The sequence below is a fragment of the Crocodylus porosus genome, unplaced genomic scaffold (genome assembly GCF_001723895.1).
Source record: "Crocodylus porosus isolate Cpor-Errol unplaced genomic scaffold, CroPor_comp1, whole genome shotgun sequence".
NCBI lineage: Eukaryota > Metazoa > Chordata > Crocodylia > Crocodylidae > Crocodylus > Crocodylus porosus.
In genome coordinates, this window is record NW_017728942.1 from 7,653,315 (window position 1) to 7,668,663 (window position 15,349).

The 15,349-nt window shown below is 43.7% G+C and overlaps 1 protein-coding gene across 1 annotated transcript; it reads left to right on the plus strand.

The window, feature by feature from the left end:
- Nucleotides 1-464: 464 nt before the first annotated feature.
- LSM14B (LSM family member 14B) lies at nucleotides 465-8,102 on the plus strand. Its single transcript, XM_019548220.1, has 9 exons — nucleotides 465-548; nucleotides 991-1,126; nucleotides 1,599-1,715; nucleotides 3,645-3,812; nucleotides 3,961-4,038; nucleotides 4,883-5,044; nucleotides 5,217-5,370; nucleotides 5,920-6,093; nucleotides 6,637-8,102. The coding sequence occupies exons 2-8, from the start codon at nucleotides 1,057-1,059 to the stop codon at nucleotides 6,083-6,085; spliced, it is 915 nt and encodes a 304-aa protein (XP_019403765.1). The 5' UTR covers nucleotides 465-548; nucleotides 991-1,056; the 3' UTR covers nucleotides 6,086-6,093; nucleotides 6,637-8,102.
- Nucleotides 8,103-15,349: the final 7,247 nt, after the last annotated feature.

Here is a 15,349-nt window from a genome sequence, read left to right on the forward strand (position 1 = left end):
GATGCAGTTTAGAGTCTCCCCTACTTTTTTTTTTTTGACCTGATAGTACTGCATTCTTTGAGGGAGCCCTCCGCTTTAAAGCAGGCACCCCCAATCCCAAAGTCCTTGGTATTAAGTTTAAAGCAAGTTGGGGACATCCATTCTAAGCTGCAGTAAGGGAGAGGTTCCTGGAGAAATAGGATGCATGGTGATAGGAGCTAGTAGTTCCAAAAATTGTTTTCCTTTGTAAGATATGGGGAAACTATTTTAGAGCTACTTTTTTAGGTACAGTAGCTTGACTTCAACTTTGTATCTTGCAAAAATGTTTTGCAACATTAAGAACTAATACTTACTGCGCGCTCTCTCTCTCTCTCTCTCTCTCTCTCTCTCTCTCAAATGCTGAAGTGCGGTCCTTTGGTACTGAAGATCGGCCCACAGATAGACCTGCACCTCCAAGAGAAGAGATATATGAATACATTATTTTCCGGGGAAGTGACATCAAAGATATCACGGTGTGTGAACCTCCAAAAGCTCAACACGCTCTGCCACAAGATCCTGCCATTGTCCAAGTAAGCACCTTCATTCTGAAATGTTGGCAGAAAGCTTTGAGGAAATGCTGCCAGCTCAAAACTGGACCTAAAACAGATAGGCTTGATCACAGACCTACTTTTACAGATGGGCAAAGGCAGGTCAAGAATTTACTTGTTTCAGATGGAGACGGTTATCTGTGAAACGATTTGTTATGACTGCAATATTAAAAGCTTCACAAACTGACAGGACTCTTACCTAGCTGAGATGATGCAGAAAAGCTGTAATGAGGAAATTGTCATTCATTTTCAGGAGTTTTACTTCAGTTATTTGACAGATGATGACATTTAAAAATTGCCAAGACAATTTCAGTACTTGAAAATTAACTGTAATACAGTGAGAATTAGAAGCAGAACATGCAAACATTTGGAGTTGTTTGGCAGGACCGTGGCAATGTACTTACACTGTATCTCGTTTATGCAGTCATCATTGGGCTCTGCTTCTACATCATCTTTCCAGCCACATGTGCCTTACAGTCCCTTCAGAGGTATGCCACCCTACAGCCAGCTTGCTGCCAGCTCTTTATTAAGTCAACAATATGCAGCTTCTTTAGGCTTAGGTGAGTGTGGGAGGGGGGAACCCTTTTGCTTGATTGATTTATTTACATTTGTCTTTTAGCTACGTTTTGAAGTAGCTTGTGCCTTTAACATAACTAACATTTGATCTTTGCAAAGTCACTTGCTGTTTGTTTATATGCTGTCATCAGTTAAAGCAACCAGCTGTATGAAACGATCATTCTCTAAAGAGGTTGGATTAAGCAATACTGCTGTGTGTGTAGGTGAGAGTAAATATCAAATATTCTTTTGAAAAGAAGCTAATTGTTTTTAAGTGTAGCATGTCTTTGGGTGAAGTGAATTTGCTTTACTTTTACACAAGACTGTAAATGCCACTTCAGTACTGATCTAGGTAACTTCTTGTATCTCCTTCCAAGTCCTTCAAATGTCTCTGCTACCTTGTATCTTATTCGTGTACTTTTTTTTCTTTTCTTCTTTTTTTTTTTTTGCTTTCTCTTCTCCATTCTATCTCTCTAGAGAAATTGGTAAGCCCTCCAGCATCAGCAGCTGCTTCCAGCCCTAGTTCTTCTCCGTCTCCACAGCCTGTTTCAGAGCCTGACATGTCTTCAGAGTCACATCAGCTCTCTTCCAAGGGTAACAGCAGTTTGAGGACTTGAGTTTGGAAGACCTGCATGGTGTTGCAGAACATTGTTTTGCTTGTTAACCCTCTCTTAGAGTAAAACTAGTTTAAAAACTGATACTTGCATATACCCCATACATGGGCCATTTGGTTATTGCTTTATTTCTGACAAGTTGATCTGGAATGGAAGTAAGTTGTAGCTCCAAGTACTGAGACCTGAAGATGGGGAAAGGAGAGCAAGGAAAAAATAGTGTTCACATAGAAATACCCAAAGAGGGTGGGTTATAGAGGATGCTTACATGCTTATTGTAAGTCTTGCCTATTACAAGCTTACATGATGGAGATGAAATGGACTGTTCCTTCCTATAAAGGAAGGAACAATCCAGGATTGTAGTATTACTGTTTGGAGACTAGCTGTATCCATGAAAAAGTATAGCACTGCCTTCAGTTTTGCCAAAGGATTGTTGAAGGTATTGCCCCAAAATGGGTTGTTGTAGATGGTGCTCTGCTTCAGGTAACTAACAAATATGGTATTCATGCTGTACTGATCAGTGCTTGACAACCTCGACTTCTGGAAAGTTTTATATGGGCTACAGTGCAGTTGTTTTGGATGTAGGTCACTTAGAATGCAATTTGCAGGTAGGTTGGGTAGGAAATGGGTTGAAGGCCTTTGGTGCTTTCCAGGCAAGTACTCTTGGTATAACTGCCAAGTACAGCTAGTTGGCTGTAGCTGCTTGTAGTCCACTCATTTTTTGGGTTGAGATGCAAGTGTGCTGATGGCCCCAAAGGTTGGAAGATGGGTACATCTCTTTCTTTATATATCAAAAGATCCACTGAGAGTAAGCTTTGTAGTACTGTATTATTGTGTGGGTTTTAATATGTCCTTGTAGGAAATGTATTACACAGCCTTCTCACTAGGAAAGATGTTATAATTTGCATGGTATATGGTGGAATTGGATGGCCCAAAAATGTCAGTAATGGCTTGGCTTTTTGTATGCCGTCTTCTGTTTGTTTTCTTGTTTGGCTTTCCTCTGGCTTGTGTGTGGTCTTTCAGTAAACCAGGTGCTGTCACCTTGAGCAAAACTACCAACTACTCTTAACTCTGTGTAGAAATGTGAGAAGTTTACAAGTACAAAACCAGTAACTTGGTGCCTGCAGGGATTGGCCATGTGATCTGGATGCTCTTCCTGATGCATCTTAAGATGTGAAATATAAGACTGAAAGAAGCATGAATGAAATCCTGGACCAAACAAAAGTACATGGCTTCATTAAGAGGATAAACCTCTCTTTTAATTCTGCACTACATTCAGATACCAAAGTGATGTTGAAAAACTGGTCAATGCACTGATCGATAACTATATTTATACATCTTTAGAAAATCTTCAACTACGGTGTATGTGACATAATTATTGGAGCCATGCAACTTTACTTTAACAGTAGACTTGACATTTATATCCTGGTTCTGATGATGGTTAAAAAAAAAAATGAACAAACCCTACAATAAGACCAAGCTGTTAATGAACTGAAAGCATCTAATCCACCCTTATGAGAAAATCAAGCCTGAAGCAAGCTTTTAGTTGGAGGCCTTATTTGTGTATTAAAAAAAAAAAAAAAAAAATCTATGCAAAGAAGGGTACCTTAAAGAAATTGGGAGCTTACTACATAATCAGCAATTTCTGTAATTGGGCATTTTATATGGAATGAATATTTAACTTTAACTAAAAGCCCATGTGTAACGGTAAACTAAAGGTAGAATTGATTTTGATTTGGAAATTTGTAGTCCAACAATATTCACAGGTGGCATGTGAACCAGCTGTAAAAATGCTGAAATGTTCTTATGGAGGTAGACGGGGCTCAAGCAGTGTTGTCCTAACTATTCCATGGAACACTTCCTAGCATACAGTGTTTTAGTTGCTTTTAAAATGGCTTCTTTTTCTCTCCAGGTGCTGGTTTCCCATCTCTTCACCCAGTACGCAAGAGCCCCATGGTGGAACAGGCTGTTCAAACTGGTCCCATTGATAACATGAATTCACAAAAGCCACCCCCAGCAAAAGCAGTTCCAGGGATCCAACGTAATGGGCGGCAGATTCCACAAAGCACCAAGGCAAATGGTATGTGAGCACACAAGCTTGCTTTCAAATGGGAATGTGGAGCTTCTTTAGGAATGTTTCAAAGTTAACTTGGATAGTTCTTGAGCCTCTCAATAATTATTTTTCCTTGTACTCTTAGGCTTTAAACACTTCCCTGTTTTTTGTATAGATACAGTACAGCCAACACCTGTGCAAACTCAAGGTCAGGTGAATGATGAAAACAGAAGACCACAAAGGAGGAGATCAGGTAGGTTGAGCCTATCTGAAGGCCATGACACAGGCTTTCAGTGAAGGATATTGGACAAAAGTGCTACAGGTAGCAAAACTGCCTTTTTGGTACGACTTCCTGGCATATAGTATTAGTTAATGTAAGTTTCTTTAGCTTGCAGTGCTACAGACAGTCTTCAGTCAAGAACTTTAAACATAATAAACCAGACTGAGGAGAGCTGCTCTATTCCAGCTCTCCCAAAACTTTAGGGTAGGGGGTGTATCCTAAATAAAGGCAATGCTGAAATTGCAGCACAACAAGCTACACTTTTTCCTTTAAGGATCCTAGAAAGGGATCTGGAGTAGCTACAGGCAGAAGTAGTATTGTGGAGCTCTTCTCAGGATTGTCTACTTCTGGACCCATAAAGACCATACAGAAGCACAGCCCCTGCTGCCTGCCCCCCATAGAAATAGCTGAACTTCTTAAGGGAATTTTGCAAATCTGCAGGTCCCAGGGTGGGTAGACTGATGGGGAAAATCCCTTCAACTACATGAGAATTGTGCATTGTGCTGCTCCCCCTGCCCCCACCCCCACCAGATGACTTGATTTACTTGTTACCTTTGTCAAATGCCTAAGGTAACACTTGCAGGGAAAGTTGGGTGTAATTGTCTAATTTTAATAGTAAGTCTTAAATCTCCAAGAATGTTTTCCAGAAAGTTAAAGGATTGCTGTAATGTGTCTCTACAGCTAAGTTCAGAAGTTACTTTATCACAGGACTGGAAGCCAGAAATCTCCTGAGTTCTAATCCTGGTTTTCTCTGGCCATGAGCAAGTCACTTAGCCTTCCTGCGCGTTACCAAGCATTTAAACTCTCCTGCTTTCAGGAAACAGGAGAACCAGAAATCGTTCTAGAGGACAAAACAGACCAACCACTGTGAAGGAAAATACTATAAAATTTGAAGGTGACTTTGATTTTGAAAGTGCAAATGCACAGTTCAACAGAGAGGAACTTGACAAGGAATTTAAGAAGAAACTGAACTTTAAAGGTTTGTGGCTTCACTAAATATAAATGGCTCTACAAATTTTAAACAAATAGACATACTCTGAGAAATTGTATGGTTTAAATGTGGAAGCCTCTTGCATCTAGCTTGAAGGAGCAAGAAGGGATGGCTCTTCAGCATACAGCAAGGGAGTGAGTAACTAATCTTGTGTCTTCAGATGACAAAGCTGATGCAGGGGAAGAAAAGGTGGATCCTGGAGTGGCAACTCAGAACAGTGATGGCAATGCAGATGAGGACCTCCTAGGACCCAATTGCTATTATGACAAATCAAAGTCTTTCTTTGACAACATCTCTTCAGAACTGAAATCCAGGTAACTTCTGCTGCTGCCTTTCTTCCCCCCCCCACCCCCAAAAACAAAAACAAAAAACCCCAAACAAACAAAAACAACTTTTGGTAGTTCTGCTTCTTCAAACTACTCTAACCCATTGCCTGGACTACTGCACAGTTTTAGGCCACTTCTATGAAATGTGCATCAGTGGAACATCTAGAATCAAAATGCTAGAGCAGTGAATGAAAAGGACTCAAGTCCTTGTTCATATGTCATGTGGGAAGTTCTCATTAACAGAACTCCAAGTGGACTTTGATTTTTTTTTTACTATAAACTGAAATCTTTTTTTAAAATGTACTTGGCCTAAACGAGTTTAACCCCTCCTCCCCCTTCCCATCATAACTGAATGTTAAATCTTAATTGATCTAAAAGTTCAAACAGCATTTTGGGCAAATTGGGTACAGAATCACTAATAATTACACACCTGGAGGTTGCACATTCCATTTAGGCTAAAACTACCTAGTCACGTCCTAACACTACAGTAACTTGAGCTCAAGTCAGATTGTGATTTGCTGACTTGCTCAGTTCCAGGCGTACAACATGGGCTGAAGAAAGGAAGCTCAATACTGAGACTTTTGGGGTATCTGGCCGGTTTCTTCGTGGACGCAGCTTTCGTGGTGGATTTCGAGGTGGAAGGGGTAGTGGAGCAGCACGGCGAAACCAAACCACTCACAGAGCTGGTACTGGAAGAGTGTAACTATGGAGGCAAGTCATGTAGCAAATACACCTGCGGTCTTGTCTGCTAGGTTCTCATGCAGTCTTAATAGCTGATCTATTTTGTGACTGGGTTTTATCTAGCATTGTATGTGGCCAAACAAACAAGTTGTCTCTCTCTGCTACTCTCTAACTGGGTAAAACTGCTAGTTTTATGCAGGCTTTTTTTAATCTGGATTTTCAGTCTTGCAGGCAGACTAAAAGTGACTTTTTGTGGGGGGGGTTACAATTGGACCTCTTTTAGTTTCGTCTGCTCAAGTGGTCTTGCAAAGTGTGTAGATAACATCTTATGACTTCTTGGTTATTCCTCCTTCATTTCTGGAATGAACTTTTTAACCACTTAAATTCCCCTTGCACACTTTTTTGTCTTCTGAGATGATAGCAAAATGCAGATCTTGGCTGTTGCTAGTTCCTTCAGGTCAAGTTTTAAATAGCTCAGAAAAGCTGTGTGTGGTTTATATGGGGAGGGACAGGGACTAGGAAAGGGCTTGTTCCTTGGTTATAAAACTTTTTAACTCTGTCTTTCTCTGGCAGGCTCTAACACGTTCCACCATGAGGGTGATCCTTTTGTATATAGGAAGAAAACAACAACAAACTGCTGCACTAATGTGGGATAACAGTTCATCTTGTTTACTGTCTGAAATCCAGTGATGGAACTTCATATACTACTGCTTGTATTTTGGACTTCAACTTACTTTGGACCAGCATCTAGCAGCTGGCCTCTTTTTGAAAGAGGGGATGTGTTCAGGGGTATCTTCTTCAGGGCATCTTTTTTTTTTTTTTTTTTTTTTTTTTTCTTTAGCACAGGTTGACTTGCGATATGGCTCTTTCTAGACTCCTCCAAAGCTATTGTAGTCTAAGCATAAAGCGAAACTCCCTTTCTGTACCTTAAAGGAGACTGTCATGCTCTTTTAACTCTTTAGAACGGAACCAAAGCTCACCAAAATAAACCAGCTAACATTTTTGTTCTGAGTAACCAAATTGGTGCTTTGCTGGTCTCTCTTGCTGCAAAGGCAGCATGTGGAGTAGCACTTGGTGTCTGGAAGAGTGGATTCCTAGTGCTTGGTTATGTGTAGTGTGACTGGGAATACTGGATTGCTGATCATGTAAATGGTGTAAAGAGCTGTGCAGCTCTTTGCAAGTCCAGTACTACTTCAGAGGTACCGCGTGCTTCCATGGAATGGTACTGGCCAGCCAGCTGCCACCAGTTCCTTTTTTAAAGGTACTAGTGCTGTGCACTCTTTGGAAGAGCCCAAAAGCTGCTTAATTGGTCGTGGTCCATATAGGGAAGGTGCCTTGCTGTATACCCTAGCTTGACCAAGAAAGGGGGTGGGGGAGTACTTGTGGGGGGCAGCAAGCAGTTTTCCTAATATATGGTGGTAGCTGATTTATTTAGTTAAGTATTTCTGCAGTAGCTTAATAAGACTAAGCTACTGAAAAGGTGGAGGAACCTCTTAAAAAAAGGAGCTGAGGAAGGCTGGATTTGCCACAGCAGTACCTCATTCAGTAACTGGTGCATACTGCAGATGGCTTCTGCATGCTAGTACTGAGTGGTGAAACACTATGAAACATTGCTTTCATTTAAACTAGGAAAGGGAAGCCCGTATAATTTAGCTTAATGGACAGGCATGTTTAATTTTTTTGTTTCCTCTAAACCTTCCCACCCCACCCCCAACTTTGTATATAGTTGGGTTTTTTGTTTGTTTTAAGAGTTTTGTGTATGGGGGGCTGGGTGGGAGGGTTAAACTCATTTGCATGACTAAGTGAGCTGAGCTGTTAGGCATGTGTCCCTTTTGGTTGATGGGGGAATTTTGTTGAAAAAGCACCTTGATAATGGAACCCCTTTTACATAGCTAGAATTTTAGTTTATGCATTGACTAAGTTTACTGTAAAAGCTTGGATTTATTTTTGTAGGACTTAATTGCTCAGAATTAGAAAATTAGCAGTGGGGCTTTCTATGGAGTAATGTACACTTGTAATTACAATAAACATATAAATGTCTAACTCCTCTTATTTCTGTAAATGGTGCGTTGCAGTGTGGGAGCTGGTCTGTGGGCTGACAGCTCAGGCATCTGGGAGATGTCAGTCATCAGGGTTGGCTCAGAATGCTCCTAGGAATCTCTGCTTTCTGTCTTCATAGATCTTTCCAGAGTGGGCCTTGGGCGGAAGCTCTGAATAGCTGGTGTTGACACTGCCACATGCTCTAGTAGCATCCAGCCTTCATGTCCCCTTTTGTCTAGTCTACGTTGGCTAGTTGCCTCTGGAAGGGTGACAGACATGGTTTATACACAGCCACTTGCCACACCTGCACTTCACTTTGGCTTGCTGCTGCTTACACTTGTCCCTTTTACATGCAACAGCATTGCTGAAGCAGCAGTGAGGACTTTCAGCACATTGCTTTGCCCCTGGAATGGCAACTTCTTCCCTGGTGCATCCAAGATTAAGCTGCAGTATCAACTGTAAGGCTAATGTAGTAAAAACAAATTCAGAACTTTGTCCCTAAACCCTGGACTTCTTGCCTGTGCAGAGTCAACTGTCTGGACTAATGGCCCTGGAATGGGATTCCTGGCTGCCGGGAGCAGGCTAACTCCCTGCTAAGCAGTTCTGTTCAGCATACTTGAGCAGAAATATTATTTCAGTGAACCTATCCACTCCTAACTGTAAGGCAGCTGTCCGTGTAGCCTCCTGCATTTTAATGGGGTGTAGGGAAAAATAGGCCAGACCACTCCCAAGTCTAACAGCTGTTGTAACTTAAGGGTGGGCTGTGCTTCTCTCTGATTTTAAAGCGCAGCTGTGATTGACAGTACCCAGTCAAGATCTAAATATGATCCTTCATGTGCAGATGGTGCATCACACAGGACAAAGTGCTAGCTTCAGACTGTCTCAACAATATTGGGTCTCTGCTTACAATGCCTTTCTGATCAGTTCATACAGACATTGGGTGTTTCTAACAGAGCCATAGGTTTTATTAAAGACCCATGAGCCCCATGTTGTCTGGCTACTACCAGGGGTCTAAGTAAAAAATGAGACTGTGTGCGTTTTGCAAGCCTTTCTTCAGGAGCTGCACTCAAATGGCGGGTTTAGAAATCAGCACTTAAAATTGCAGGACATTTTAAGGCAGAGACAACATGGGGCTCATGGGTCTTTAATAAAATTGTCTAGCTAAGCTTTCTTTTGTGCTTGAGAGGCCTTAGTATCTGATTATCAGGAAAAAAAATCTGTTAATGTTCATAAAGTCAAAGAAAATTTCCAGGCTTCAGGGTGATACAAACCTGTTAAACACCAGGTTTTGGTAAATATAGAGCACTGTCCAGGCTTGTATTCAAGATGCTTTGGTTTTTTTGTGGGGGGGTTGTTCATTTGTCTTTTTTTTTAAGCTGTATAAGGAAGGCTAAAGTTGAGACCGCATGATGGGTTTGCAATAAAATGCCAGCTAGTAACAAGGTTTTCATTAGTATGTAGGAGCACTGAAAACATCAGACTTAGATGGTTCGAGGTCTTGTTTGCCACATTCACATCCTTGTATAATGCCTTTAAGCTAGTTGTACCGTAAACCTTTATGTGCCTCAGCATGGGGAGCTCTGTGCCCCAGGTACGGCTGCCTCCTGGCATGATGAGAGACCCATCAAATGTAAAGTGGCTCTTTGTAGGTCACCGGACTGCCTGGGAAGTGCTGTAGAAAAGCTTCATGTGCCTGACACTTCCAGGCTGTAATAAGGCTAACTTGCATCTGCACTTCTGCAGGGGCAACTGGCCCTAGACATGAAGATGTCCATACATGCATTCTATCTTGGTAACAGGCTGTCTGTTACTCCTGGATGGCAGAGGGCACAGGGACCCATCTGCAGATACTTGCCAGATCCTTCTATTAACTCCTAGCAGCGGCATGCCCAGGGGATGCAAGTGTGCTCTTAAAGATGCCTTCCAGAGTATAAAACGAGGTTTTCCAAGGGGGTCTAGGCTCCAGAATTTTGTTTCCTTTTAGAAAAATTACTAAGGGCTGTAGCATGCTCAGTGCTAAGAATGGACTTGAAAATGTGAACAATGTGCCTACAGATGGGGTAATGTCTGCTTAGTTGTGTAGCTTGCCTGAAACAGCTGGGTTGAGGCACAAGCTACCTTATTTTCAAGGCATTGCTGACCTTGCAGACTAATTTATAACAATTTGAATATCCACTTTAAACAATGAGTTGCTGATCAAAGCACAGAAAGAAGAAGAGTTATGGGAAAGGTTGAGGGGCAGCAGGAGCTGTTGCTGCACAAGTTTTCACTCTGCAGACGCATCTTGTTATCCTGAATTCCATTCCCAGAGTCCTAGGACAAGCCTGTGTCCACAGGGTGACCTTTACTTTGGCCAGAGGTCTGGTTACAAGAATTCACACTCCAGCCTGGATTTGTGCAATATATAAACCCCACATGTATGCGAGTAGTGAGACAAATGCCTTGTCCAAGTCCAGATCTTCCATCTTCACCCTCCTGAGAACAGCTTCCTCTGTCTCTGAATCTCGGGTTGTGTGTCTTCTGACTGCAATGCTTCCTGCATAGCGAGCAACTGTTCCTGCTTTTTCTACCCTCTCCCCCCACCCCCGCCCTGCCAGAGTATTCTTCCTTACCTGACTCACTGTCCAGGTCATTCATTGCATTTATTTGCAAACTCTCCAGGGAAGCAGTCTGTTTGTAAAGTAGCATCCCAATTGACTGCCAGGTGCTAAACTGTTAATGACAAGGACCATAGATGAGCTATTTTCAAATGCTATGGTGGTAGCCTTTTTGCTGCCTCCTGTTACCTTGGTTTTGTCCCTTTGAGTACAGTTATTCCAGTCCCTCATTCTTAAACGTTGTGACAGATCAGCATTAATCTGTCAGTTTGCATTTGGCAGATTAAGGTTAAGAGGGAATTACAAGGTTGGAGGAAGGGGAGGGGGGCCGCTCCTGTCTCTTTAAAAGGTGCCTGAGCTGAACCCAAGTAGGTATTTCTAGTAGGGTGACAACTGTGAAAAAGCATAGTGACCAAGCCGGAACCAGAAGTGGCTCACAAAGGGAAGGTACTGCTTTGGAAATGACTCGTAAAAGAGGATTGGTAACTCTTCCAAACAGGCCATCAGTGAGAGGAATTAGAGCAATTTCTCCAGCGTGAAACAAGCTCTGGGCCAGAGCTAGGAAAGGAACAGCTTTAACTGGCCTACCCTGGGGAGAGTGGAGGGGTGCTAGAACAAAGGAAATAGTGTGACCGAGGGACAATGGGAACAAAAAGGGAATGTGAACCCTGCCCAGTGTGACTGCACTTTCTTCAAGTGTGGCATAGCCTAATACGGCTTCAGGATCCTCTTGAAATGAGGGCAGCTGTGGAACTGGCTGTTGTGTCCAGCATCTTGGCACCACTGCGTGCTTTTGCTTATGCTGACATCCTTACTGTTGTTCTCTGGCATGCTGCGCAGGGGCACCCTACCTCTGATGGGAACAGGGCTTATAGGAACCATTAATGCTAGTCTACTCCCTTTTTATAGCAGGTGGAAGGACCGTACACCCACAACTTGGCTGGGGTCAATGCAAGTGCACTTGGTAACAAGCCAGCCTTGGATAACCAGGCTGAATACACAGTGGGCATGTCTACATGTGCATTTACACTGGCTTAAATTTACTGCACAGTAAACAGGAATAAACCGGTGTCTACACGTACACGCTTTAACACATTAACACCATGTGCGGACTGACCTGGGGATAAAGTTAGTCCCAAGTCAGTCCACACTGTTACTGTGCAGTAAGGCGTTTACACATGCATTACTGTGCAGTAACTATTTGGGTGTAAATTTGATACCAGGTATCAAATTGGTGTAAGTTGCTATACAGACAACCCTTGCCATCTGTGGGGGATATGTTCTTGAGATCCCTGCAAATGGCCAAAGCTGAATATGGCACTGCATTCATGAACATCATGAACGCAGTGGCCCTGGCAGCTGGGGACAGGGGGGCATGGCTGCACTGGCGGGAGCTCAGCAGTAGCAAGCGCAGAGCTCTCAAGGAGCTCCTGTATATGTATTTAAGACACAAGTTTGGCATTTGCAAATATTTGAAACTGTGAATGTTGAACCTGTGACCAGCAAGGGCTTTTTGTATTTACCGCACTGTATGGGTGTGCCCGTATAGACACGTCTGTACTGCACAGTAATTTTGGTTACTGCACAGCAAATGTGTAGACACACCTGGTGTGAAAGTTTTTGTGTAGGCTATTTTACACTTACCAAAGGACATCGCAATGCTGCCTAAGAGAAATCTCCTTTAACAAGTGTTGGTCACCAGAGTTGGGGAGTGGAGCATGCAGTATTCATATGCTAGAACCCGACGCACAGAAAGAGCCCTGCTCCCTTCATTTAGAACAGTTTTCAACCTATGGGCCACAGACTGTCTAAGGTGTCCGTGAGGATGATGATGATCAATCAAATGTATGTCAATACCTACACTTACAATTTAAAGGGAGCCATACCTCCATTTGAAATTTCCAAAGGGGGCTGTGCCTCCATTCAAAATTCTTTAGGGGGGCCTGTAACTGAGAAAATGTTGAAAACCACTGCCGGGGATTCCAACAGACAGAACGAGTTAGTGGTATCAACTTGTGAATGTGACTGTGGAGCCTTATATCACAGTGTTGTCCAGCAGCTGAGGATTCACCAAGTAATGCAGAAACAAATGGGAAAAGATTACTTTGTGAAGTACTCACGTAGGGCCTCCTCAGTGCACCATAAAGCATAGAGAAAGAAGTGAGCTCATTTCCCAGTGGCTTAGCAAGTACTGCTGCTGTGTAAATCCTGAAACAATTCTTCTCTTCTGTTCTACCATAGTGGAAATGTGGGATCAGGTCTTGCTTAGGATACCTTGAATGCTAATCTTAAAAGTTGACACTAATCCTCGCAACTCCCCTGTTGAGAGTGGACATAGAAAAAGCAAGAGAACAAATGAGAGCAAAGGCTCGGCGCTCTTTCATTTTGTAAGATTGGAAGGTGGGAGTTTAATTATACATGAAATAAGAGATTTTAGCAGTCTTAATTTATGCACTTGAGATCTCTCCAATTCTGTGGTGCATTTTATTAGGAAGTAACAGCAGTTGTATAGAACATGCTTTGGCAAGGGGGAGCTGGAAACTCAATAGTTGCTTGCATCTTACACAGCCTGTTTTGCCTTCCAAGACCACCAGTAAGAAAACTTCTTTATAAAGCATAGTCTTTATGCAAGGAGGGATTCTGATGTGTAGTGTCACCTGTGCTTCAACATTTTACAGCATTTTTCTCCCCTTCTGAACTCTAGAACTGAGTGAGGAGGTTTTGAATACCAAGAAAGAAAGCAGTAACCCAGTACAAGAGGTAAAAAACCATGCTATCTCCCTCTTGAGCATAGTGTAAGTGTTACATGTTGCTAGATGTACTGTGGCTGCTGTACAGCAAGTTTAACTCTCAAGAAAGAAAAATGCCAAGTTCTACAACAATTCAGGCAGATCTAAACAACATGCATGTCTTCAAGAAAGTGTTTTATTTAACTGCTCTTCCATCTTAATTCAGAATTGCTTATCTCTGAGATTCCTCATTCCCACAGACTTGCTTGAAACCATGTTACACCTGTGAGTGCTGCCCAAGGTGTGCAGACAGTGCCAAGTCAGACATTCAGATCTCAACTGATTGCAATCAGTCAGCATCTTTAGGATCTGCACCGCAGGACAATTAAGTTTTACTTCAGAGGTGGTATTTATAGGTGCCTACACCTGAGCATGGAGACTGCTCCAATGTGCTGGAATTCCAGTGTGGAAGCTACTCCAACACTGGTGATCAACTGAGTCTGTTGGAGCATGGCAGCTGTCACGCTCCAACAGCCTCCTGTATTCAAAATGATGGCAGGGACACTTGAACTAAAGCTCAAATGAACTTTAATTGAAGTGCCCTTGCTACCATTTTTAAGCACCAGGACACTAATACACTAGACATAGCAGCAATTTAATGAAAGCACCCCCTCATCCCCCAACCCCTGGAGCACATGTAAAAGTGCCCTAAGTGCTAAGGTGTCAGAGTGAGTGAAGTGACTAGGGTAGTTGCAACAGTACGATCATCAGGGATCTGGGTTGTCTATCTCCCACAAAAGAACAAAGTTAAACACAGATTTCCCTCCTCCCTGGAATAAAGTGCAGATTTCTTATTTTAAGAGACACCTGTGGCTTTTGCAGTTTTGCAGCAAGCTCTCTGCAGGCTGGCAGAGTTCCAGCTTGTAGGTGGGCAGGATGAGGGCAGTCAGGCAGGGAACACCATGATCATGTATATGCATACGGCCCCAGGCAGCCTGAAAAGCAGCTCTTGCAGATGGAGGGGGGAGGAATTGAGGCCCACAGGGAAGGAGTTGGCCAGGGATAGGGGCTGCTGCCCAGCTGGGCAGTGTAGGGGGCTTGGGGCCCAGGACTGCAATGCAGGTGCCAGTGGGGAGTGAGACAGGGCCACAGGCAGCTTGTCTGGAGGGGGTGCAGCTCCCTGCCACAGTGCACACTCAAGGGTAGGGGGGACCTGTACCCCCAGACCTGTTGCAGGGCAGAGGCAGGATGGGCAGCCTACTGCAGGCTTGGGATCCTGCCATGCTGCTCTCTCCAAGCCCCTGCAGCCCGGCCTGTGCAACTTAGTGCTGCAGGAAAGGGGGCAGCAGGGCAGGCCCTACGAGGAGAGGCGACGGGACCTGAACCTGTTCAGCCTCCAGAAGAGAAGGCTGAGAGGGATCTAGTGGCCTGTTACAAACTAGTCAGGGGAGAATCAGCAGGCACTGGGGAAATCCCTGTTCCCCCCAGCACCGCCAGGAGTGGCCAGGAATAATGGTCACAAGCTGGCAGAGGGTAGATTTAGGCTAGATATCAGGAGGCACTACTTCACGATCAGGGTGGCTAGGATCTAGATGATCTACTTGGGTCCCTTCCAACCCTAGAAACTATGAAAGCTGCTTGCCATTACGAGTTCCATGCTGCCCTGGTGATGGAGGCAGCATAGGGTTGTACCCTCACTGCTGTCATATATGCAGATGTCACAAGGGCAGCATGAAGTTTGCAGCAGCAAGCAGCTTTCCTGAGCACCCATGGGCTGCAGAGGCCCAGTGGGAGGGCAGCAGGACATGTCCCACCCTTGCCCTGTGCACAGATCTGGGGGGGGAGGGGTGTGCGTCACAAATCCCATCCTCCAGGAGTGTGTGCAGCTGCAGGGAGCTGGCTCCCTCCCACCCACCCGAG